At 40.1% G+C, this 26,633-nt stretch overlaps 1 protein-coding gene across 3 annotated transcripts in view; it reads left to right on the top strand.

Annotated features, from left to right (window-relative positions):
- Positions 1-6,195: 6,195 nt before the first annotated feature.
- Positions 6,196-26,633, top strand: part of mettl24 (methyltransferase like 24) — a 31,878-nt gene continuing 11,440 nt past the window's right edge. Inside the window, exons 1-3 of one of the 3 annotated variants that reach the window (NM_001127109.1) lie at positions 6,752-7,121; positions 22,746-22,844; positions 26,134-26,273. In NM_001127109.1, coding sequence (NP_001120581.1) covers positions 6,843-7,121; positions 22,746-22,844; positions 26,134-26,273 — 518 coding nt within the window. In that variant the 5' untranslated portion in view covers positions 6,752-6,842. Of the gene's footprint in view, positions 7,122-20,576; positions 20,616-22,745; positions 22,845-26,133; positions 26,274-26,633 lie in introns of those variants that run through there. The other 2 variants (XM_031901533.1, XM_031901534.1) reach the window with 2 other exon arrangements.

The following is a 26,633-nucleotide window of genomic DNA, read 5'->3' on the forward strand; positions in this document are numbered from 1 at the left end:
TGTAGCTAAAGCTCATCCACATGATAGGTCATTAGTCAAGCATGCACCCATGACAAATCTGCTAGAAGACATTGATGGATCAGACTGTGGAATGACAAAAGTATCTGGACACAAAAATTGTCTTCAGTAAGAACACTCACTGTCTCCAGAAGCAATCTCAACACAAGAACTATTCACAGGTAATGTGGGCTTTTATGGGTAGTCAGAAGTAAACAAACATCAAATTACCATGTGCAATTCAACTCATTAGTTGGAGTAATGTACAGGTCACATCCAGTGGACCAGTGAAAATTCTAATAGAAAAGTCAAAGTTTGGCAGATGCCAGAACACTACTTGTCTAATTGCATAATACTGGGCTTAAATATGCCAATGTTTGATCTGGGGCATGCATTCAGTCCTGATAATTTTGTACTTTCTGCTTTGTGGCAACAGTTTTGGAAGGCTTTTTCATTTTCTAGTACAATAATGCCAGAAACAAAGCAAAGTCCATACAGAATGGGTTTGCTGAAATAAAAGAACTTGACTATCCTGCTCAGAGCCCTGACCTTAACCCAACAAAATCCTTGTGGAATGAATGACAACATAGACTGCGAGCTGGCCCTGATCCCTAGCATCAGTAACCCACCTCATTACTAATATTTATGTGGCAGAATACAATCAAATCCCACCAAAAATGTTCTAATCTAATCTAATAGAAAGCTGTCCCAGAAAAGTACAAGCTGTTATAGCAGCAAAAACAGGACCAACTTCATAGTAATACCTTTGGGTTAGGAATGAGATGCTGGACAGGCAGATGTCCAGATACTTTTTGCCATACAGTGTATCATATTAATCACTCCTTAATCTAAAAAATAAATACTGACTCTCTTTGCAGCAGGCTCTGTGGTAATGGATATTGACACTGGGTGCTATGGGGAAAATGTGGAATAACATTTATAATTTTAAGCATGATACACAGATCTCAGTGTAACAGCAAACTGAGCAACAACTCATTCCTTTTTCAACAGGAGTATAAGTCAAGCACATTTATGTAATTGAATCCAGCCCAGAATGATTAACAGAGGTAGTGGGGAATGTAATAGAAGTTGTTAATGGGAAAAATATTTACTATGCAAAAAGTGATTCCTCTGCGGGAACTGAATAATGCTTTCGAGAACCTGGAATCTATTTAGCAAAATCATCCACCGTTGGAAGAAGAACTGCTTCTTGGAACTTCTTGGAAAAAAGTTATTATATTTCCACAAAAGGAGCATGCCATCTTTAAAGCAGAACATACCCCCCCCTAGACAAAAACACCTATCCACTACCCTTCGTTGAGCCCCTTCCCGCAGCGCTTTTACAGAGATTATTTATGATTCACGTCAATCCCTGCCCCAAAGGTCCCTATTACATTTACACATGGTCAATGGTCAATTTAGTCAGAAGCCAGTTAACCTGCCTGTGTGTTTTTGGAGTGTGGGAAGAAACCAGAGTACCCAGAGGAAACCCACGCAGACCCAGGGAGAACATTCAAACAAAGGGAGCAGATTTTGATGCAAGAAAAGCAGTTTTTTCTAGTGTAGGTAGAAAATAAATATGATAAAAATAGCCCCCCTTGGCTAGCAACAGCCAGCATTTCCCCATCAATCGGCTTTTAGGTAAATGCTCAACACCCTATACGTTCAGTAATTCTGGAAACAGCTAGTGCTACATATAGTTCTGGAGGTAAAGTCATACCTATGTTATGTAGCCTCCTGGAAACATTGACTGCAACGTTCCCTCTAATTTCTTCTCGGTTGTGTGTGCAAAATATCTATATTGTGCACACTTTTTAAACGCACCTGCAGTACAAAAAGATGTGTTTTCACCACAAGTTATTGTGTGCCCTGGTCTTAAAATTTGTTTGTGTGTGTACAGCTTAGAGGTAACATTGATTGGCAGTGATAATACGTACCGGTGCACCGCCTTGCATACTGAATACTGTTTTAACTCAGAATGCTGTACTTCATTCCTTGTTGGGGTTACCTACACCAGACAGGGACACTTCACTACACCCTGTGTTGCAATTACAGAGTACAAGAACAAACACTAGCTCATTTAGTACAGTGTGTTCCATTTATCCACTCTCGTACCAAAGAGGTTAAAATACTTTGCTGGTATAAGAAGAGCTGGAATCTCTCTCCTTGGACAGGTGGAATTCTTCCAGTCAAGAGAGCAGTCCAGACTTAATGGATTTGTTAATTAGAAAGTCCTCAGAGTAATATTACCTTTGTTTGGTTTAGAGCAGACAGTCTTTTGAGCAGAACAACCCGACTCCTGACCTTTATATTGCAGATGTTGTCTAATATCGCCTCAGGCACACAGTTTTCTTCAACAATGCATTTTTTTCCCATTTAAATCCCTGTGTGAAAATGCCCTAAGAAATGTCCAGATAATATCTTTGCAAAAAAAAGAAATCCTTGACACTCAAAAATTCTGATAATATGTTCCTTTCAGGCTTTGTGAAAACATCAGAAATGTAATCCTGCCTGATCCTTATAAGATTGCTTTTGTGCACTTTGTTTTTCATTTATTTCCACTAAAATAGGCAGTACAGTTTGAGGGCACAGGTTATTACGTGCTAAGAGCATTCATTTTTCTGTAGATTTGTGTTTAGGAAAAGGAAAAAATTAAAAGGAAAAAAACCGTTTCCCACTATGCTGGAAAGAAAATGTCCAAATAAATGCAGAAGTATATTCACACAAGAGGAAGAGAGGCAAAAATACTGTAATCAAGTTACAAATGACACAAAGAGGGCAATCCAAAACAAATCAGCATCATATATTCATGAGTGAAAAACAGAAGAAGCAGTACAATAGACGAAAAACAAAGATCAAAAGCAAAGCTGGTTTTTTTTTAATTACAAACTGTTCCCAGTGCGTTCCCATACCCCTGCACTTTGCCAAATCAGTGTTTATTTACACACCCCTTTAATAATCCATGCTGATACATACTGTCTATATGATGAACAAGCAGAAAGTCCTACCTGCTCCTATCCATACGCTAAACAATATGTCAAATTTCTCAATTTTATTTTATTTAATATTTGTTTAGGCCACTGCAGAATTCCAAAAAGTTTGTAGTAATGAGAGAGGGCAATGGGAGCCTGGACAAAAGGCTTTGATAACATATTAAAACTAATGTTCACCAAATGAGAGACTGTCTTCTTCCAAGCTACGTGGGAGCTTTGTGTTGATGTTAATGGCTCTGTTTGGTTATGAGCAACTCTGTGCCCAAAGAACTTCATGCAGTAGAAGGTTATGCTTTTTAGATCTGCAATTATTGAAGTGAAGAGGTCATACCTCCAAACTGTCCCAATTTTCACGGGACATTCCCAATTTTAATAGTTCAGCCCACAGTCCATTCTTATTGAAAAGTCCCTCATTTCCCTTTGATCTCCTGCATCGAACACCAAAAAGATACAAAGTTTCTCAAACTTAATTAGATTAATAGGCTTTTGGCAGAGTCCAGAATACTCAACACCTGCACTTAGATACAATTATAATTAATAAGATAAACAGGGGGGAACTGAGACTTGTATCTTAAGTGAGGTGACAGACAGGGAGATCAGTCACCCTGTGACACATCTTCGTTGCCGCGGGTGGCTAATCTCCCCGCAATGTCATCCCACCTGCAAGAATGTAAATCGCCGGTGGGATGGCATACACGTTGCTACGATTTCCGGAAGTTGCCCGAAGTTTCCTCTCAAGACTTCTGGAAATTGACACGTATCTTGCTGGTGGGATGGCATTGCGGGGAGATTAGTCCCCTGCGGCAATGATTTGTTGCAGGATGACTAATCTCCCCATTTGTCACTGCCCTAAGGGTGAAGACACACAGAGCTACTAGTAGCAGTTACTTGTTATGGCTACTAAAAAAGACAATGCTGATTATTAACTGATAATTGTCTCTCTGTGTGTTTTAGCAGAGGCAATTCAAAGTATTGTCCATGGCAGGGTATTTTCTGGAGTTTAGCAGCCTTAAAAAAGTAGCTGCTACTAGTAGCTCTGTGTGTCTTCACCCTATAGGCCTATTTCACCTTCATTAGAAAAACTGTAATAACACATAAAACAAGACAACAAAACCCCATGTATGTGTTCAAACTTTACATAACCTGCCAAATTTTGTAAAATGGGAGTGGTATTTAGGGGTGGGAGGGGTCACACAAATGAATATGGTCAATTTTTTGGGGGGCATTTTTTTTTGTCCCTTTCTATTTTCAAATGTTGGAAGGTATGACTTAGGTGTTAGTGGCACTCAGTGGCACAGTAGTATAATGGTTGTCTTGCTGCTTAGAAATGCTAGCATCATGGGTTTGACGAGACCAGGGTGCTATCTGCAAAATTCCAATTAAGTTGGCCAACTACATCAAAGTCCTCCCCGGTCTGGCCAGTTCTACACTCACTTTTATCTGACTCATTAAAAATTCTATTGCTTCATTATGCATTTTTCACAGGAACTAAGATTAACCTGCAACTTACTTGCTTTCACTGTTAAAACTCCCAAACGGTTTCCCTTTTATTGGCTCCACTGGGATCACCTGACTGTAGCTGGGAATGATGGGAACTACAACATGGAGCTGGCCACACCATTAGGCACAGGTGCAATTAGACAGTAGCAGACTACCATGGTGGCTAGCACCCATAGTCCCCAAGGAGCCCAATGACAGCAATTTTTTAGAAAAATAAGATGTAGAGCAAGGTACTGAGCAAGAACATGCATACCCCATGTTTTGTTTACACTGACAGTAAAAAGTTCAAGTGACAAAATGGTTTGCAGGGGAACTGACAAGTATATGGTGAGGAGCAAGGCACTTTGGCACCAAGTAGAGTTGCCACTTTTCTGGAAAGGAATACTGGCCTTCCTATATTTTTATCTGTATGTCCTGTTAACACTGGCATCAAGCATATGTTTTACCTGTCAGGAGGCCACCCTAGCACCAAGTTAGGAGTAGACAGAAGTGGGGAGGTCATGTAAGGCCCCACCATGTCCCAGCTGTAATCCCCCATAAAGTAACTGCTGTTGAGGAAATACTTGATAAATCAGTCATGTGTGATTTCTCTGATACCCACTCATTTGGCTGCCAAAGGGACACAGGTCTTTCTACTGACTAATACAGGAGGCATCAGGTAATGCCCTGCATTGGGATTAGCACACAACTGCAGGTAGGTCACTCCCAGGATGTCATCTGCAGCAGGACACAATACAATTATTCTGTAGCACAGTCACCCTCTGGGTCTGGTACTTACCAAGCTTATGCCCATGGCTGAGAGGTACTTTGCTCCATTTACCTCACCCCCACCTACAAATAACAATGCTCCACCTTACATTTCAAGCCTCATCTCCAGGTACACTCCATATTAACAACTTCTCTGCTCTAATGATTGTTAACTTTCTTTTTCCATAGTAACCACCCCCCAAGAATTCACCAAAGAAGCCCCCTACCTGTGGAATTCATGTGGAGTCAGACACTCCCCTACCCTGCAGAGTATTAAATGTTCCTTAAAAACTCACCTCTTCCTTGAAGCATACACACTTGCCTGCTAACCAAACAGATATGGAATATCACATAGCACACAATTTATGCTCAATATCACTGTCATAGCTACAATATTGTCCCAACATATACTTCCCCTACAGCTACAGAATTGTATAGCTTATGCATCAATTACTTCACCCTATAGACTGTAAACCCTTATGGACAATGCCCTCATTACCTAATGTATCAGTTTGTTTGTAAATGGTGTATTCATATGTGCAGCACTGCAGAAGATATTGGCACTTCAAAAATAGATGTAATAATAACATTATTTAAGTCACTGGGGGCACTGCTTTATTAGTCTTTGGATGTTATGCAATCAAGACCAAGAAAGAAGGTCTTAGAACTGCTGGGGGCCCAGAGCATTTAGAGGCCCATTGGGGCATTGCCACTGATTGATAAGCAGCTGTGTATGAAAAATGTCTTATTCCCAGAGTTTATGTGACATTAAAGCTATCCCTGTGCATAGACAGAAAGTTTGCATTTAGGGAAGCTAATTAAAGACACAGATTCCATCTTAGTATCTTTGCCGCCCACATCTATCTCACCCCCCACAGCTGCTCTCCTACCTCTGCCTGAGCTGGGGGACAAGTGAGGGCTCGCTGTGCGCATGTGTTCGGTATAATAAATACCCTAGAACACACAGGGGAGTAAATGCATTGGCAATTCCATTAATAATACCCCGAGACACAAAGCATTAATTAATTAATTAATAATACCACAGAACAGGTCAAAGTAAATGCACTGGCAATTCCACAGATAATACCCAGAGACACAAAGCAGAGTAAAAGTTTTGTTAATTCCAACAATAATAACCCAGAACAGATGGCACAATAAATGTGTAAATGCGTTGGCAATTCCATGTATAACACCCAACAACAGATAATAACACAGAGTAACATTCAGTTTATCACACACCCTAGAATACACGGCAGGTTAAGCACAGCCCCACACAACTGCGCAACGCCGAGCTCTCCAACACCGCGGCCATGTGTCCTGGGCAGGAAAGCAGCGGATAGAGTTACATGGGACTGGAGAAGAGAGAACTCTGACCGGGGAGGGGAGACAGATGGGAGGCTCCAAACTTTCTATTCAGTTACAGGAGCTGTAACCCTTCTCCACTTCACTCACTGGGCTGTGTAACCTGTGGGAGAATAGCAATGCCTCTCCCTTACCAAGGCATCACTCATTAACCAAGACATACACAAAAGCTCTTGCCATAACCCCCTACTCCATGCCGTAACCCCCTACTCCCGGCTGCTCGTACAGAGCTGGTAGCGCAGGATGCTGGGGAGAGAGCTCCGGCTGCGCTGGAGAATGTGCGCCTTGCGCCTCCTTGCCATCTCCCTGGGAATCCTGCTCTGTACTCACTTCTCAGCGGAGCTCAGGCGGAGGTCGGGGCCCCCGGAAAAACTGGTGGTGGCAAAGGTGGAGAGTACTGCTAGGGATCTCAATAAGAGGGCAGAGGAAATGCCAAGCAGAAGGCAAGTGATCTATGTGAGGCGAAGCAGTAGCAGCAGCAAGGCTGCCAACCCTGCCACTAACCGGAGGGACAATAATAAGGTCAGTATAAACATATGCAAACTGGCATGTCTCTATTTTAGCAGATCTTCTAACTGTTTGGGTTGGTACAATTGCTTTGCTCCTGGATTCATTCCTTTTTATGCTGCTTTGGGCACAGGTTTGGGCAGCTATCATCACGTTATGCTATTTTTTTTTACAATCCACTGCAGCCTAAAATGCTTCAATGTACTTCTTGGTGTTCATGAACAATATTCTGAATTGTCTGCACTATGAATTCAGCTTGCTCTGCTAGATTTTGTTGCTCATATGATCAGATAGTCAGTTCAGTCCCTGGTAATATTCACTCCCATAACTTACTCACAAGAGTTTCTAATCATTTGCTGATCTAGGGCTTCATAAATGTTGGGCTGTCACTTTGCATCATAATAAATTCAGCAAATCTTGCTTGATAAATATGTTAATAATTCAAGAAATGCCTTGCAGAATTTTTAATAAAAGCTTCCTTAACACAATTTATGCCTCAAGGAAAGAAAATCCATTACTTTCAATATTTTCTTTTCCCCTTGGGCGAGAAAAGGTTAATTATATGGTAGGAGTGCTCTGCTGTGCTGGGCTTTGTGTGTGCCACCTGTAGTGTGACATCCAAATAACAGGAGTAAGATGATGGAATGCAGAACACACCTTCCACAGCATAAAATCATTGTCAGAGCCTTTAAATAGCCTTATCTGGTAAGTTGCACTTTCTAGGTTAGCTGGTTAAAGTTAATTACATATCCCCAGCAGCATCTTCTATATTTGTATTATTGTTTGTATATAACCTAATGACACACAGAGACCACAAGGTGTTTTGCTGTTGGCACACAAATCGTACACATTTTTGTGGTTAATTCTTTAGGTTATTATCACACTATGTTTCTACTTCACAGGCAGAAAATCAGTGGTCTGCCATGGGGCAGGCTGTAAGGACTGGGCCCTGTTGCGGTGTGCATCCTCTACTGCTCCTTAACTAGCGTACCTAAATAATGTGCATGCATGCACCCCCAGTGCGCAGTCCGGGCAATTTACCTATACCAGAAGGCAGTGTGTACATTTTTTTAAACAAATGGCTGATTGCCGCTGTTTTTTGCACACAGCCATCAGTTAAGTATATGACCTCTGTAATGTGATATTAGCCTTAGAATTTGGCTAAAGCCTTTAAAGTCATGTGACTTTAGAGCTATGGGCAACTACTGGCAACCTCTTTTTTGCAGATGATGCAGTGAATTTTTAATCAAACTTGTATATGCAATTTGAGTTTCAGATCTGATTCAGTATTTAGTCAATGTGTTATTCTGTATATGAAATAATCCAAAATGATGGATTATTATTTGGTGCTTCTTTAACATAAGAGCATGCAACTCTGCACACAAAGCCTCAAACACACATACTAGAACCCTAATACCCTAATTAATACTGTCTCCTTGAAAATGTAATTTATCTTCCTTTGATAGATTTATGCACATTTTTTTCTGAAAATGACAGTTCTTCCCCTTAGCAAGTTATGTTGTTGGGTGCATCCTCCATGTGATCAGTCTCCTGGAAGATCATTTGTCTCTCTGCTCACTCATCTAACTGCATTCAACTTTCTGCTGATTTTAGAATACAAAAATCTCTGTTTTGTGCACCTATTTACCTTTACCAGAATCTTGCAGTTTATGAGTTGGCTTGTTCTCAGGTATAACACATGTTGAAGAAGGAAATGCTAAAAACCTTTTTACTGTGAGCCTTTTGTCTTTTGAAGAATGGCATAATTGTTACTCTCATAAAGTTGCACAATGGGAATGTCAAACTTCAGACCGGGGGCTGGTGTCTTCTCATGGCTAAAAAATTCTGGGGTTGTAGTTCATATCAGCAGTTTTGCACACTTGCTCTAGAATTAGGGATTGAAAAATCTAGAACTGCTCTAGAACAGTCACTTGCCAGTCCAAGGGTTGATTAGAAATGTCCTTATTTGTGGCAAGGCAATAATTACTGTTTGGATTTTTAAAATGACGCTTGCACCTCTCCCAAAATACACTGACAGGTGGATATAGCATGTTAGGCCTTACTAACGTTTAACGACGATTTTTTTGTGTGCTAAAACTCACATATAGTTTGAAAAACTCCAGATGTAAAACTATGGCATCTAAAAGTTAGAAAGTTCATGTAGAATTGGAGTTGTCCTAAGCAAAATTTGAATGATTTTTTTCTTTTCGAGATGTTTGAGTTTTAATATTCTGAATTTTGTGTGTTTGTAGGCCCATTGAAAATGAACAGAATATGGATTTGATGCATTCAAATTTTTTACAATTTTATTCAATCAAGTTTTTTATATTTATAGTTTTGTAAAATTTCAGGCTTTATTTGAATTAAAAAATTCCAATTTTTTTTTTTTTTAAAAATAAACCTCTAAGGGGCACATTTACAAAAGCACGAACGCTCCGAGCGTATTTTCGCCGTTTTTTTCAGGTGTCCGCACGACTTTTTCATACGGCGCACAACTTTTTCGTATGGCGCACGACTTTTTCGGACGTTTGCACAAAAAAATCGGAAAAGGTTTTACCGTTGTTTACAATTGTTCGGTACGAAAATTTTGTGACTTTCGGATCGCCAATACGATATTATTGTGACTAATACGATTTTTTCGTAAGCATTTTCGTGATATTTGCGATCTTCCGAAATTTTAGTTTCCAATACGATTTTTTCCCATTCGTGATTCGGATTCGTGGATTAGTAAATGTGCCCCTAAGTGTACACAGTGGCAACACAATATATGTGGCCTCTATAGGTATAAGAAAAGAATAATGGAAGTGACGTGGCCCAACCAAAAAAGGATGATTTATTAACTGCACATTCCCTGGTCTGGGGGGAGTGTAACTACAAGTTTGTAATCATAAAGCTTCTAAATCGCAATAATACGTGAGAGTATTCACATATAATGTTCCTAGCTATTTACCTCTGGTTATATATTTCATAGTCTGACACCACAGTGTTTGGATGGTGGGGAGCTTTCCAGACAATTGGGGTCATCCAGTTGTAGAGAGTGAAGGAAACATCTAAATGCCAGATGTGCTTGCCTGTTAGAAGCTGTCCCAAGTCTGGGAGTCTGATCTCAGCAGTTGCTGTTTTCAGTCTACATAAACAAACACAACAAAAATGTAACTTCAACAAAAGCTCCATCAGACATAATAATGCCCAAGGCTATAAACTGTGCCTTGCTTCTTTCAGCAAAAATAGCCTGTTTCTTTTGATACATTTGGCTCAATCCAAGGCACAAGAACAGTAAATGCAGCTGGCTTGAATGTTAGTGGAGGGTATTGGTATCCAGAGGGTGCTAAGTTTAAAAATAAGAAAAATATTTAAGTTTCTGATACAGTCATATGATTCTTTTTAGGTATAGCTAGCTTCAAATGTAAGCCCTCTAGGTGCTCCAAGTGGCACCAAAATTCTTAAAGTTACACTTCTGTGCAGTAGCACATCTGGCACTGATGTAGCCAGCTTTAGTTAGGAACTAACGACATTAGTGGTAGCGCCTGCCTTGAAGGTTGGCAGTAGATGTGTAAAATGGCTTTCAGTGCTGTGGTCAAGTTTTGCTATCAGGCACATAAGGCTCATCACTAACCCGAGACCTGCAAGACAGTGTATCCCAAGTGACTGAAGTTATAGGTATTATATTTTAGACAAATAATCCTAATTCTATACCTGTGTAGGGTTAGGGTTGCCGTATTGACTTCAGCAGTGACATATGGGGGGGGGGGTGTTGACATTTTGGGGGGTTGTGTATTTTAGGGGTTGAGTCTGTGACACCAGAGGTGATTATTGGCCACATTATTGTTTGGGTTTTACAAGGCACAAACTAATAACAGATAGTTGAGATGCTAAAAGTCCTAAGAAAAACCCAATTGCTCAGGTAACAGTAAATTTACATGAATACAGAGCTCTTTTATTTTTGTGTTGCAGCTTCTTTATTCCAGGTAAATCACATTTCAGGACACTTCCAACACAGGCCAACAGCTGAAGCTTGTTCACCACCATGGTGGATCATAATAAAACACAATGTAGATTTTGTAATACACAATTGGAAAGGGGTTATAAAATATTTCAAGTGATTGTGAATTGAAGAAACAATACAGTTGTAATTAGTCTGTAGCACTGTGTCTTTTCCACATAATAAAAGAAAATGCAGTTCTAAACAACTTTCCAGTATACTGTAAGAAGATATTATCAATGATTTTAAAGTTATTTGTTAATGTGATGGCTGCTGAAAACATTATTTGTTTATCCCGTCCTGTTGTCAGGGTATGACTTTTGAAAAAAAGTAGCACAAGGCAGTTCTGGGCAGAATTTACAGTACCATTTAAGAAGCACACCTTTTGTTATAACAGTTTACAACAATTTGAAGTTTTTGTTGTTATTAACCAAATTAACAGCATTAATAATGTCAGATTAAAAAAGGAAGTTAAACTATTTAAACTGTGTTACTGCAACATTTTGGAGTAAGAAACATTTTTTTGCCATAGGGTGGTGTTAAAAAAAATATGTAAAGTAGTAATTAAGAAGTTTGTGGATTTGGTGTTAGCAGTGGCGTGACCACTGGGAGCACCTGTACGCCCTTGACAGAGGCATATATATCTGGGTGGAAAGGTAGGGGATTTCTAGTACTTGAGTCCAGAGGGCAGTGGAAGACTTGGCTAATGCTAGTTACACCACTAGGTGTAAGATGTTGGGATAAGAAATATTATTGTAGTAACAAGAATGCCAGATTCCCGAAATCCTTACTTCGTTTTGTGAGTACAGTGGTTTTGTACCCTTTGGAATCAAATTTAGTGAATTTGGAGTACGACACTTTTCATGCAAATGCAGATTACAATTTACGTGTACATTTTTTTGAGTTATTAGCCCCATTTTGCTGGCGTTTATCAATATTGCTTTTTGGTGGCATAACTTAAAAATGTCATTCGGATAAATCATCGTTTGATAATATATCTGGGGTAAAACCATGCAGGGATACATTAGAGAGACATAGGGCTTTCTCTATTATGGAACTAATATGTCTGTGTCTGTGGGCAATAAGCAAATGATGGTGCAACGTGCAAAAAACATGATGGCCTGCACTTGGTTTTTGCACTTTGCACCCCGCTGCATGAGGAAATGAGCCCTACATCCCAATTGTTGAGGTCCAAGAACTGGGAACCATTGGTTTATTGCATACGTAAATTCTAGCTAAGAACTTTCTTTTAGTTATGGACATGGCCATGGCAAAATATATTACTTGTAAAGAAGCATGAACACTAACACCCATTTACTCCAGTTGATGCTGTCTGTATTACCTTGCTACGAGTAGGCCTTCAACTTGTCTCTTTAACACTTTTCTATGATTTTTTTGTTCTGGTGTAGTCTTTACTGAATGCTGCCTCTTTTAGTGCCTTTTGTTGTCTTCCTCTAAGGCCCTTCTCCACTGCTGCATAAATAAAACATGCTAGTCTCACTTTGACCATCCCTACTGATGGGATGATATTCTTATTTTAGTGCCATTGGCCAGCACCTTTTGTTTGTGTGGAACTCTTCACTTCTGTCTAACAAGGCTACTACCACCATGCCTGCAGTTATATTTTTTCTGTGGGCACCAAAATGACATAAGGCTACGCCAGACATTCATGCCATTTGTTGTGAGGTCATGAGCTTAGGAAAATCGTGCTTGTTTCTCATATTCAAGTAACTATGACACTTACCCCATTTCGTGGCCTTTACAAAAAGAACAGCTGTGCACTAGAGCTCAATATAGCTTAGTGTAGTTTCTGACAATAACATTCAGTGATAGCCAGCAAGAGCTCCTTTCTGACACAAGAGCGATTGTTAGGAAGCACAAAGGGAATGTACAATACACAAACATCAGATAACATTCTGTCTGTGCGTCTATAACCTTTAATGCAGTGATTCCCAAACTGTGGGTCTGGCTCTTTTAGGAGGATACAAAGTGGTGGATAGGATACATTTATGTTTATTTCTGTGCTTTAAACTATAGTATAGCAATGTTTTTATGTATATTTAAAGGAGACATATTGGATAAATAGGAAAAACCCTAATTTTGTAGGCAATTATGAATAATATATAAGCAAAGACATGATTCAGTTCCCTATCAGGTCAGCCTAGCTGCTGATTGGTTCCTGTCCTACAGTGCAGTGTACTGAGAACCGCCGGCTCCCCAGCTCATCCAGAGAATTCAGCCAGCAGGAAGTGGAACAGATGGGCGGGACTAGTGGGGTTTTGGTGGAATTTCTCTATAAATCAGTCTGAAACACAACTTTTTTAAGCACAATCCTTCTATATTTAAAGGAGTATAATTCACTGGTACATTCATCATTTTTATAGGATATGTATGCTTTAAACATAAGACATGGTATTTTGGATAAAGAATTAAGAAATATTTGGAGAAAGTGCAGTATTTTATTTCTGAATCAACCTATGCCGCCGAGAATTAGATCACCATTAAAACTAAATTAATTTGTTAGGTACCTTCACCGCGCCCTATGCCAATTACACTGGTTTTTAAGTATGTATAATTCTACATGCCCTTGCAAGTTCTTTATCTTTGGAACTGGCAAATTGGCATAGTTGTTAGATGTGATGGTTATTATTGTTTACAGGGCAGAATTTCTGTTTTATGATGCCCTTAAGACACTTTTGTTGCTATCCCACACTAAAAATACTTCCCGGTGTTTTTTAAGTATAAATGAGATATATGGGCACAACAGTAGAGCAGGCTTTGTTCTGTCCCAAAATTTCACCTAAGCCACTCCCTTTTTAGTTATATGCAGAACGAGGGCAACGCAGCAGCTGAAGATGTTCCTGTGAAATCATTCTTGACCGTCCAGTTATGTATATGTGTGATTAAAGAACCTCCTACCACTGTTTTGCTTTTCTTGTCATATTGGCCAATGGGCAATAAAGTTATTTAAGGGCTTGTACTCACAATTGTTTTTTCCTGCGCTCCTCTATGGTTGGTGTTCTCTTGCGTTCCATCACAAAGAAGCAGAGGAAAAAAGCACCCCATTCCTTCTATTGGGGCTGTACTAGTACAGGTTACACTGCATTATTTTATTATGAAAATAGAAGAAAAATAGCAGTTGATGAGTTTATGACATTCACATAGGGACACAATCATTTTTGAAAACACAATATATTTTGCAATGGTGATTTTAAAGAATAATAAAACTCACCTAACAACTGACCTATCAATTTGCTTTTTTTATCATGTAACTGAATCCAGAAAAACCAAATAGCATTTATGTAGTACTTTGTAGAAAGAATATAAAGACATCAAAGAAAAAATGCATGAAATTGGTTTCTTAGAGTAAACACACATGCAAATTAACTTCAGCCCTTTCTTATAAGAGATAGTGGAGCAAATAACCTGTACATAGATTTCTCTGAGTGACATTAGGCAAAATTGAAATTAATAACAACCAAGCAGCTGTACCGTGAGTCACTGTCAGAGCCAGGAAGAGCTGAAGCAAGTTTACACAAGACATAAAAACAGAACGTGTTGTAAAAATACTTAGGGCAGTTTTAACAATATTACTGTATATACAAGTGTAAGATTTGGGACCCTTAGTGCTATACAAAACAACAATGAGTGTCCCCTTGCTGTCATACCACTTGAATTCCTGTAATGGCTGCCCTGGCAGTGATTTACCTAACCTTCCTTGTGTTCAATGCACAACAAATGACCATCATTGCCATCCATTGGGCACATAATAGGCATGTAAGAAGAGTGTACAGCAGGCACAGGAACCTTGAACCACGGTAAGATTTGCTCGCTCGGCTAGGTTTTCCAAGGGAGCAGATCTTCTCCCGATATGCCCACCTACAGGTATCGGATATCGGGCTAATTCAGGCCCTAGGGCCAAACGATTGAATTAAAATGGCGGATATAGGCGCCGTCGGTTCGGGGGCAGCATCAACGATTTGACGGAAAAATCAAACCCGCCCGATCAAGATCTGATAGATTTCAGGCCAGCTGACGGTTAGGGAGGCCCATCATTCATGCCCATACATGGGCAGATAAGCCGAATTGGTCAAAAGGACCTTTATTGTATAGGACTTAGGAGTCCTTGGACATTGCCTTTGAAGCCAATCAAATATCCTCGTTTACCATACATGGTCTGGTGCAGGTCAGTGGACAAGAGTGTGTAACCCTTTCTTGGCTGTAACCAAGCCAACAGCACGGCTAGATAGGTTTAGAGCATGGGGTACATGTGACTCAATTCTTCAGGATGGGCCTTCGCTATGTGTAAGTGACCAAACGGAGCTATGGTGTAGTGCTACTACAACTCACTGTAGCTGTGTGTGGTGCAAAGTAACAAATGGGCACCAGAAGGTTCTTGCAGTTGAACAATAGAAATGGTTTATTGTCAGAGACAATCAATTTGCAGGGTTTTAGTAATACTCACACAGAGCAGATATCAGGTAATTGCACAGAAAGTAGAAAAATATGGTGTCCACCCGCAGGGCCGCCATCAGGGGAGCACAGGGGGTACAGCTGTCCCGGGCCCGGACGATTTTAACTTTAAAAGAGGGCCCGGCCGTGCTAAAGTTTTCTTAGTAGCTCGAGCCCCCTCAAATCGATTCCGGGCCCTGTCATTGGTGGTCAGCGGGTGATCCTATTGGTCGCGCCCCGTGCGTACATCACGTCAGCGCAACGGGGCGCAACCTTATAAAAGGGCCTGGCTTCTTTCGGCACTCAGAAGCGCCGAGGTGTCATGCAGGAAGGGCCTTGCCTGAGGAGCGCAAAGCCGCTGCCGCCACCGCCGACGACCAACAAGACGCTGGCTACCAATGTACTGGGGGAAGGGGGGCACAGCTGGCTACCAATGTACTGGGGGAAGGGGGGCACAGCTGGCTACCAATGTACTGGGGCAAGGGGGGCACAGCTGGCTACCAATGTACTGGGGCAAGGGGGGCAAAGCTGGCTACCAATGTACTGGGGGAAGGGGGGCAAAGCTGGCTACCAATGTACTGGGGCAAGGGGGGCACAGCTGGCTACCAATGTACTTGGGGAAGGGGGCAAAGCTGGCTACCAATATACTGGGGGGGGCACTGCTGGATACCAATGCATTAGGGGGGGCCCTGCTGGCTACCAATGTATTAGGGGGGCCCTGCTGGCTACCAATGTCTCATATCTGTGAGTCCTTTGTACTGGTGGGAGGGGGGCCCAGAAATTTTTTTTGTGAGGGGCCCCATGATTTCTGATGGCGGCCCTGTACCCGTATAACCCACCTCAGCCGAGGGTGGGGAAGGTAAGGACCACCAACCAGCACGGCCTCCCTGCGGGCAGTAGCCAGGCCAAGTATCTGTATCCTCAGGGAGTCCCTTAGCAGCCAAGGATCCCTCACAGCCGACTATGGATCAGGGTTAGGAACTGACCTGATACCTGTGTCTTAACCTTGTCCGGCTCTAAGGCAACAATGCCTGTAGGGAAGAGTACTTCCAGTTAATTTCCTGGTTGGAGCCGGAAAACTGCTCTTTCTAAATAATCTCACTATCTCACTTTCCTAAAAAGTGCTCCTTATAAGTTATCTTGACACTTACTATTCCTCATTCATGGGGTCCCTGTCCCCAACTTCTCTAGAGTAGATACAGCCTCTAGGGTACTCACTTTACTGGGGCCCTGTTGATCCCAGGCTCAGTGGAACATCCACCTGGGTCAGCAGATGCAGCCAAAGAGGAAGACCCACCCCCCTGCCTAAGTAGTGGTCTACCTGTAAACCAATAAGATACATAGGCAAACTCTAAACTGATACATGGGTCTTTTCCCAGTAACAGCACAAACCAAGGAAGCTGCAGGGTTTAAATCCATAGGGACATGTTAACCCTATGGGTCCCTACAAGTGTTAATACAAACTGGGGTAGTAGTTAAAATAGGACCCTCATTCTTTAGTTGCTGGACACTTGTAATGCAGTTATATGGATGTGTACACTGCTGTTCTACAGAAATATACGTAAGCCATCATCTACACCATTTTCAACTTTGAAATGTACTCCTACGCATACCTTATACTTGATGGCTTGTTGAAAAAAAACGAATAGCAATTTTCAGCTGAAATGACAGAGCTTTAAAAATCTCTTTGTATGGTATTGCTAACTTGTGAATATTGCCTATTGTGGTTCACTGACATGCCAACCATCAGCTTTTTTGGATAAAAGTTGACAGGAAGTAGAGAACCACTTCTCTGGACTATGAACTCAAGCAATGCTCTTTTTTATATGTAATATTTAAATAAAGTGTACATATGTAATGCCACTTCATGCAGGCCACTGGTACTGTGACTGCAGTGATGCCACAATCAATAAACATCTCATTGTACCATTGAGCAAGCAATAGTTTACTGTCCTGTTATGATTTTTAAGCAAACTGTAACAGAGGACTGCCTGCAGCATGGTCCAGCTAATGCACAGATGGCTCATTGTTTAACATGTTTAACTCCATGGTGCAACCCATGCAAGCAGGGACACTAGTAAGTGAAAGTACCTACTAATTAAAACAAATAAGAACAAAGGAAGGAATGAAAAAAAAAAAACATGAAAGAGAACCTAAACGACCGCTCCCTACAGTATCTGAGTCACTGTCTAATTGTCCTAACTGACATGCTTTCTCTGAGCAAGCACAATCAAGTTCTGTTATTCCTGGATAAGAATAATGTACACCGCATTTGTGAAGGAAGATGAATCAGCAAATAGGCCAAATGAATTAATGTATAGTAAGGGAAATATTAGCCTGCACTTATTTTGCCATCCTTGTGGCCAGTATGCTAGAAAAAAATAACATTGAAGCGCTATTCTCTTAAGAAAATAAAGAATGCCGCTTGAATACAAATGAGCAAATTTAACATCTGTACCCTGGTGTTATTTCCTGGAATTGATTGTCCCAAAATGGTAGCCTGTTGATCCTTGTTGGTATATATATAGTTATGAGTCAGCCTGGAATAGGAATATAAGCATTTCTGTTGTGGTAATATGGATTAAATTATGGATTCAATGCTATCTAACCATCCACAATAGCTGCACTTAAAGGGATGCAAATAGATGTGAATATCATGGGACCAACAAATAATGGATTCATAATGAGAAACAGCTGTATATAAGAAGAATAACAGATCGTAAGTAGACAAGAACAAGATGGTAACAGTAGGGTAAGATGGTGATGGTAATGCTTCATATCTGTGTTGAACAAATAGTGGAATTTCAGATGTTGCTGACGTACAACTCACAATACCTTTTGGGCATAGAACCTTAACTTAGAAGTGTCTGTTAAGTGTAGAGAATGTAGGTTCTATAAGAATGAAGAGCTAGATAGTACGATAGGGGCTGTATAGTTAAATTGCTTGGAAAAAGAGACAGTTGACAGTAATGGTCATCTTAGTGCCTCTGGAACAGCGGAAGGCGCATTTGTCTTCCCATACCAGGTGTGTCTGCTGGGGTAGACACTACTAATTGACTCACTATTGAGGAAGTTGCTGACAGGAATGATTAGTGCTGTCAGGACCCACTGTTGGTTTTTATGACCTCAGGTGATATTTATAATTACATATCCTTTTGGGAAAATGTTTTATTGCATTTGTGTCTCAGATCTGCATAGTTTTATACATGATTGTCTGTCTTTGCAGTTCAGCAGAATTATCTTTTCTTTTTTTTATGTTTATAGATAACTTTATTTTAATAGTATTTGTTATGCAAGCAGATTTTCATTTTCAGACTCATGTCTGTGGCTTTAAAGGGAAGGGGAATTGTGGACCTGTCTTGTGATAACAAAATAGAAATCCTGTGACATACTAGGCATGCATACTGGATTGTTGTTATTGTTTCTGTACTATATGTACCATTTGTAGCATTAACTGGTCTAGCACCACTGAAGTGTTCTTCTGTTTGTCTTTGCGAATAATAACTAAGCCAATGTAGCATTACCTACTAAAGTTGTTTCAGTCAAAGCATAAAAGTTAACAGCTTTCACAAAGGTATGCAAAATTCACAAGGAGCTGTGCTCTATTGAGCTTCACAAATCTCTAGTATTAATTAGCTGTATATAATAGATAGAATAAGCTGGTAGCCCGTTCTGCATCCTTGCCCATTTACCCTATCAGAAGTGGTTCCCATCCCTCTCACAAGCACTGCTGTTCAGATGCATAACAAAGCACAAAGTGAATTTAACTAAGGGTAGCAGGAACTGAAGATAATCTATTCAGTAAACACTAAGAAACCATGCATTTTATTCATTATATGCTGTATACCAAAATCCCATTATCCAGAGAGTTCCAAATTACGGAAAGACCATCTCCCATAGACTCCATTTTAACCAAATAATTCACATTTTTTAAAATAGTTTCCCTTTTCTCTGTAATAATAAATCAATACCTTGTACTTGATCCCAACTAAGATGTAATTAATCCTTATTGGAGCCAAACAATCCTATTGGGTTTATTACTGTTTAAATCATTTTTAGTAGACTTAGGAGAGTCAAATTACGGAAAGACCCCTTATCCAGAATACCTCAGGTCCTGAGCATTTTGGATAAAGGGTCCCATACCTGTAAATTGTTATTGATTTATATCCTTTTTTCTGTCCAATAATTCATAATTCACATTCACATACTTGTAGTATAAAACCCAGCTTTCTGGTTGGTTACAATGCAGCTTAACATAGGTCATAGCCTGTGCATAGATGAAAAAAATGTGCTGCAACTGGCAGAAAAGCAAAAAAAAATTAATCATTTCTTTTGGTATTGGGGTTTATCATACCCTGTCATGAAGAGAAGAAGCTAACGGTATCACACTTTAATACAGCAACTGTCCAGATGCTTCCACAGGGCTGTAAAGCAACCTCATGTCATGAGGGTGATCATGATCCAGTCCTGTGTTTTAAGCTTGAATTCCTCTTTAAACTAAATGATAACATCAAAAAAGTTCTTAAAAGACCTGAGTGGATCATTATCTCCCTCTTGACATGAGTTTGGCTGACAGCTTTGCTTCCAGTGCATCAGAGCACAACGTTAAATCTGAGTGTGTTCATATGTAGTAACTGTCAGATCATTTCAAGCAGCATTCATACTGCCAATTATTTGGATAGAAACATAAAGAACTCTTGGTCTCTGGTCAGTATTACAAAATAATAGCCTGGCTTTAGTAGAAACATAGAAATAATGTGGCAGAAAATTGAGTCTCTGCATTATTGTGTAGAGTGGGGATTCCCAGAGCTAAAAATGTACTTTAATGCAGCACAATGTTTTTTTTTATTATTCTGGTGGAGTTTCCCTTTAAATCTGCTTATTACATATACAGATTGCTATAATAAAACTAAGGGCTTTATTTTTACGAAGCAGAAGCTCAGCAAGACATTAATTGGGTTTTTAGGTTTAACATCTATTTTTGGTGCTAGAACAATCTGTCCAAATCCTTTCTCCCCCATGTGATTCCCATCAGGGATTAAGGATTCTAAATGGTGATAGCACTGATACTGCTGGTAAGTAAGGTTTAGCTCTACCACCCATTAGATCAGATTGCCCAGAGGAGTCAAACACATTCTAACAAATCAAAAACAAATGAGAAATGGGTCAGTTTGTTAATAACAAACAAATGTTCCTGACAGTCAGGAAAGTTGTGATACATTTTTGGAAACATAAATAACTACTGGCTGATGCCTGCGGATAAACCCACTTGGCTTTGAATGTTATGTAAAACACGTATACAAACGTATACATTTATGTTACTGTTTAATAATCTCAGTGGGAGCTGCCATAATGTTCATAGAGTATCTACATCTCTTACAAAATTCTCTTACAAAATTCCCATGAAGAATGGTAGAAAACTTGCTAATCTTAATAAAGTAATTAATGAGAATTATTTTTTTTTAAAGGGGATTTAATTTAGTATTTAACTGTACCTACCACTGTTGTCTGATAGCTGCAGGTACAAATTTGGAGGAATTGCCATCCCATAAATCAACCGAAGCCGACATAATGAACATAACTTAAGCCACATGATGTCATTTTGTATGCAAAGAAGCCAAGTTGTTTCTTCAAAGTAATTCTGGTCTGAACAAAAGACTAATGGATTGGTGACCTTAGCCCAAAGATATTTGCCTTGCCTTTAGATGACCTACCCAATACCTCACCTTATGCTTTTAAAGATTCAATGTAATCATTTTCTACTACTTAACGCAGTCGCTTATCTCTGGAATGCACCTTTAGCAATTTCCCATGATATGGCACTGGTAGTGTTTTGTAATCTAAAGATGGCCATACACGTGGCGACCATCGGTCGCACAAAACATCGTCAGATCCGCCACACACCATTCAGGGCTGAATCGGCAGGTAAGGAGGTAGAAACAATAGGATTTCTACCTCCTTCTGCCGATTCAGCGCTGAAGGGAGATTTTGGTCAGGCGCCTTCTATGGCGCCCAATCAAAATTTTCCAACTGGTCCGATCGGCGAGTCGTCCGATATCAGCAGCTTCCTGCGATATCGGTCGACTCGCCGACATACCATACACGCACCGAATATCGTACGAAACGAGGTTTCGTACGATATTATCGGTGCGTGTATGGCCACCTTTAGAGTTTATGTTGTCTAGCATAAAGAAGTTTACAATGAACACACTGTTCCAGACATACAGTTAGTTTTAATCACACTACCAAAAGTTATAATATGAAAGCAAAGATCTGATTGGTTAACTGCACTGGTAAAATTTAGCATGTATGTTCATAAATCAGTTCCTACATATGTAAAGGTGCCCATACACTATAAGATCCGCTCGCTTGGCGATGTCGCCAAGCGAGCGGATCTTCACCCGATATCCCCACCTACGGGTGGGCGATATCGGGTAGAAAGTAACATAAAAAAAAATAATCCGATCGTTTGGCCCTGGGGCCAAATGATCGGATTACATTTGTGGTTATGGGGCAGTCGATTCGGGGACCGCATCAACGAGCCGATGCGGTCCCCGATCCGACCGGATTTTCTAACCTGCCCGATCGAGATCTGGCCAATTTCAGGCCAGATATCGGTCGGCCAGGCCGCTCTGTTTTGCCCATACACGGGCCGATTATCTGCCGAATCGGTCCAAGGGGCCGATATCGGCAGCTATAGTCGGCCCGTGTATGGGGACCTTGACACTCAAGCAGCAGATTTAAATAAATGTAGAAAAAGCTATAAAATTCTCAACAAACTAATGACTAACCATCCAGGACTAACACACACAGTATCAGTTCAGATATGTCAGGGACACTTTATGTATTGAGGAATGAATGTTAATTTTTAGCAACACCAGTGTTAATGTAAAAGCTAATTTAATTGTATATATAAACAAAGTAACTACAGAAATCCACTTATGGGGGTCTGGTTATTTAATTGTGTTCTCCTCTCCTCTATCCCCTGAATTGGCAATTTCAACAAAACTAAAACATCATGGGGGAAATAAAAATATGTTATCATTGCTGCAGCAGCCTTAAAATATTATAACAAAATTAAAAGTTTCTTACAGTGACACATTCCTGCTTAATTGGAAAGTGTCACTATTTATTCAGTAGAATTTGTTGCTTGAAGGCTTTGGAAGATTCCTTTGCTAATGCTTAATGTGTCCTCTTTCTTACAGCCCATCCGTTGGCATATTGACTTACAGCCTTGGGCAAGTTCTTCTCATTCGCTTGACAGTGAGGCCATAAGGTTTCTGCGCTACATAACAACAACTCAGGTAAGTAACAATTGGACATGTGCATTTTCAGTTATATGCATACAATCTCAGGAGAATATTTATTCACACCTTGGCTTGTTCTGCACTTTTTTAAAAGAGATGGAAAGGGTTATTCACTGGGGATGACAATTAGTTAGTCCCCTCCCAGTAATTATACTCATTAACCCTGGTCCAGTGCTGAAAACTGCACTTACCTTGAGTACTATTGCAGAGAGCACTGTGTGACCATCTTGCTTCCAGTCAGTGGTGTAACAAAAAAGGAAGCAGAGCCCACAGTCACGGGGGTCCAGAGGACAGGGGGGCCTGGACCGTGGGGTCTGCTTGCTCCATTTTGCATGTAAATCTTTGGTCCACGCTGGCACCCAGGTAGGAGAGTGGGCAGGGAGCAGGGATTTATAGACAAGTGTGTCAGGGCAGGGGCCAGGTGAATTTGCTACTCTGCGCCAGGCCCCTCTGAAGATTAAACCACTGCTTCCAGTACCTGCTATCCTTACTGCTGCTCTGGGTGTTGCTTACGGGCAATAGGGTAAAATATTTACTTAAAACTTGCACATGTACAAAACCCAAAGTAGCAGTTAGGATCACAGAGACCTGAAGCAAAATGGCAATGCATTGCTCTCTACAAAAATACCCTGGGCCAGTGCATTTTATAGAGAAGAGCAACTCTGGCCTGGGGTATGAGGTTAGAGATTATAATCACTGGGAGATGCTTAACCAGTTGACAAACCTCATTGATTTAGTCGTTCCTTCTTCTCCTTTAGTCAACTGATTTTTACAGTCAAAACTATTATGTTAAGATATCAGAAAGAATTAGCTTCCAGCATGTATTTTCTGCTAGATACTTCAGTATCAATTCTCTTGCGAGAATTAAACAGTGACACACATTATTTAAATCCATATGTATACTGATTTCTATTGGCTGAAAACAGTATTGCAACTTTCTAGCAAGAACACTACAAGGGTCATTCAAATATGCCAGACCATGTAGTACTTTTAGAAAATTGAGTTTGATGTAATCAGACTCCAACATCATTGGTTGGTTTGACAGTTCACTATATACTAGTGATTGAACTGTCATGTTAAAGTGGCCTATTGGGATTTGGAAGCATGGCAAAAAGGAGAGATTTGCAGGGCAGCAAAAGCCAGATTATAGGAGAGCTGAATAAGCAGAAAATTGACTGGCAGGCCAGATGGGGAACAGAAGATAACATAAACAGAATCAGGAGCTGAAAGATGTTTTAGGAACAGCAGTTCTGCCACAGTGGGGCCCTAATTAGAGCACTTTTGATATATTTTTCTTTATTATTTATAATAAAGTTAACCAAAACTGGCCATACAAGATTCACTCATTTGGTGAGGTTGCCTAAGGAGCAGCTCTTTCACCAATATGCCTACCTTGAGTTGGGCAATGGCCCTTGGCCCAACAATTAGATCATAATAGTATGCAGACAGTCGAATTGAGGGCCCCATCAACGTGCAGATGCCTCGCACAGGAAAATTAAACATGCCTGATTGATATCTGGGCAATATCAGTTGGCTGGGCCCGTTGGGGGCATCCACACACTGGCAGATTAGGTGCCGAATCAGCCTGAAGGAGCCGAATCAACATTTTAAATCTGCCTGTGCATGGCCACGTTTACAACAATGAGAATGCAGTTTAGAGATTAAAGTAACAGCTGGGAAAAACCTCATGATGCATATTCAGCATTTTATATATATATATATATATATATATATATATATATATATATATATAGTGAAGAGCACACCAGAATGCAAATGCAATACCTGGGTGCCAGAGCAGCAGAAATGGAATAAAAATTGGAAAGTGTCGGCACTCACAGGATTCTCACAATAGTACTCACGGACAAAAAATCATAGGTGAGGTTTATTGAGCCTAAGTTTCGGTTCCTTACTGGAACCTTTGTCCTGGAACCCTGACGAAGGTTCCAGTAAGGAACCGAAACATAGGATCAATAAATCTCACCTTATTGCATCCAACTATGATTTATTGTCCGTGAGTACTATCGTGAGAATCCTGTGAGTGCCGACACTTTCCAATTTTTATTCCATTTCTGCTGCTCTGGCACCCAGGTATTGCATTTGCATTCTGGTGTGCTCTTCACTATATATATATATATATATATATATATATATATATATATAGCTGCCTTGCAAGCATATTTTTTAGCAGTCCGGCTACTGTGTAGCTTTAACTGACTGGTGGGGGAATGCTGGGAGTGCTGAATATTGCCTTCCCTTCCAATAAACTCTGCTAGAAATTATTATATTTTTGACACTGACACTCTTAATCTGACATTAAGAGGCAGATTTATCAAAATGTGAGATTAGAGCTCACCACAGAAAAATTCACCCACTTTCTATTCATTCCTATGGGATTTTTAAAAGTATATTTATCAAATGGTCAGCTCTAACGTTCACCCATTGATAAATATGCTTCTAAAAATGAATATTAAAGGGATACTGTCATGATGGTGTACTTTTTATTTCTAAATTACACTGTTTACATAGTAAATAATTCTTTCTACCATTTAAACTTTTATTCTTGAACCAACAAATGTATTTTTTTCAGTTGTAATATTGGTGTGTAGGCGCCATCTCAGTGCATTGTGCCTGAGTCTGAGCTTTCAGAAGGAGCCAGCGCTACACATTAGAACTGCTTTCAGGTAACCTATTGTTTCTCCTACTCCCATGTAACTGGAGGAGACCCAAGCTGGACTTGGATTTCTTACAATTGAGTGCTATTCTGATATCTACTGGGAGCTACTATTTTGCTACCTTCCCATTGTTCTGCTGATTGGCTGCTGTGGGGGGGTGATGTCACTTCAACTTGCAGCGCAGCAGTAAAGTGTGACTGAAGATTTTTAGAGCACAGGTCACATGGCTGTAGCACCCTGGGAAATATGGCTAGCCCCATGTGACATTTCAAAATTAAATATAAAAAAAATCTGTTTGTGTTTTTGGAAAACTTATCTCATGTCAATGCAGGATTCTGCTGGAGAAGCTCTATTAACTGATACATTTTGGAAATGACAGTAAAATTATTGTTTCAAACTTCATTATGAACGACCTTTTCTCCTTTGCTTCTCTAATCAGTACACCCTGAATAGAAATTAATATTTATGGTCTCTTTATATCAATGATTTCCTAATTAATTTCGTTTTTTATTTAGTTTAGGATTACATTGTCTAGTGAATGATCTACAGGTACTCTTGACATGTAAGAGAAACATATTTCATTGGACAGAAATTATGTTTTTCCCCCACAGATCATCTGCTCTCACAGGATAAAAAATGGACAGACAGATCAGTCTGTGGATGCCAGTAAACCTTGGACTGTCTGCTTAGATGAGAAATTTAACTTGGCGCATCAAATCAGAAATAAACAATGTCGTGTCTACTCCCTGGGGTAATTGGTGATAATGTTTTCTTTGTAATTCAATCCCATTAGCAAATCACATACATAGATCTCAGGGAAGTAAAAAATGTACTGATTTATTTTTTATAAATTATTTTGATATGTTTACCAAATTTGTTCTGTTCTTGTCCATTTTTGTAACTGTCTACCTCTAGGTGCTCCTGTATTTCAGTCCCAGCATTTCACTGGGAGTTGGTTGCCCTGCGGCATAATTTACAATTTTCATTCTGCTGGTTGAGTAAAAATTTTGTTGCATACATTTATTACTATAAACCTAATCTGTAGGGATGGCCCCTTCAGGGAGCCAGAAGCATTGGGCGGTGTCATTCTGAAGGCCAGTTGGGTTGATGT

Source organism: Xenopus tropicalis, chromosome 5 (assembly GCF_000004195.4).
Source record: "Xenopus tropicalis strain Nigerian chromosome 5, UCB_Xtro_10.0, whole genome shotgun sequence".
Taxonomy (NCBI): Eukaryota; Metazoa; Chordata; class Amphibia; order Anura; family Pipidae; genus Xenopus; species Xenopus tropicalis.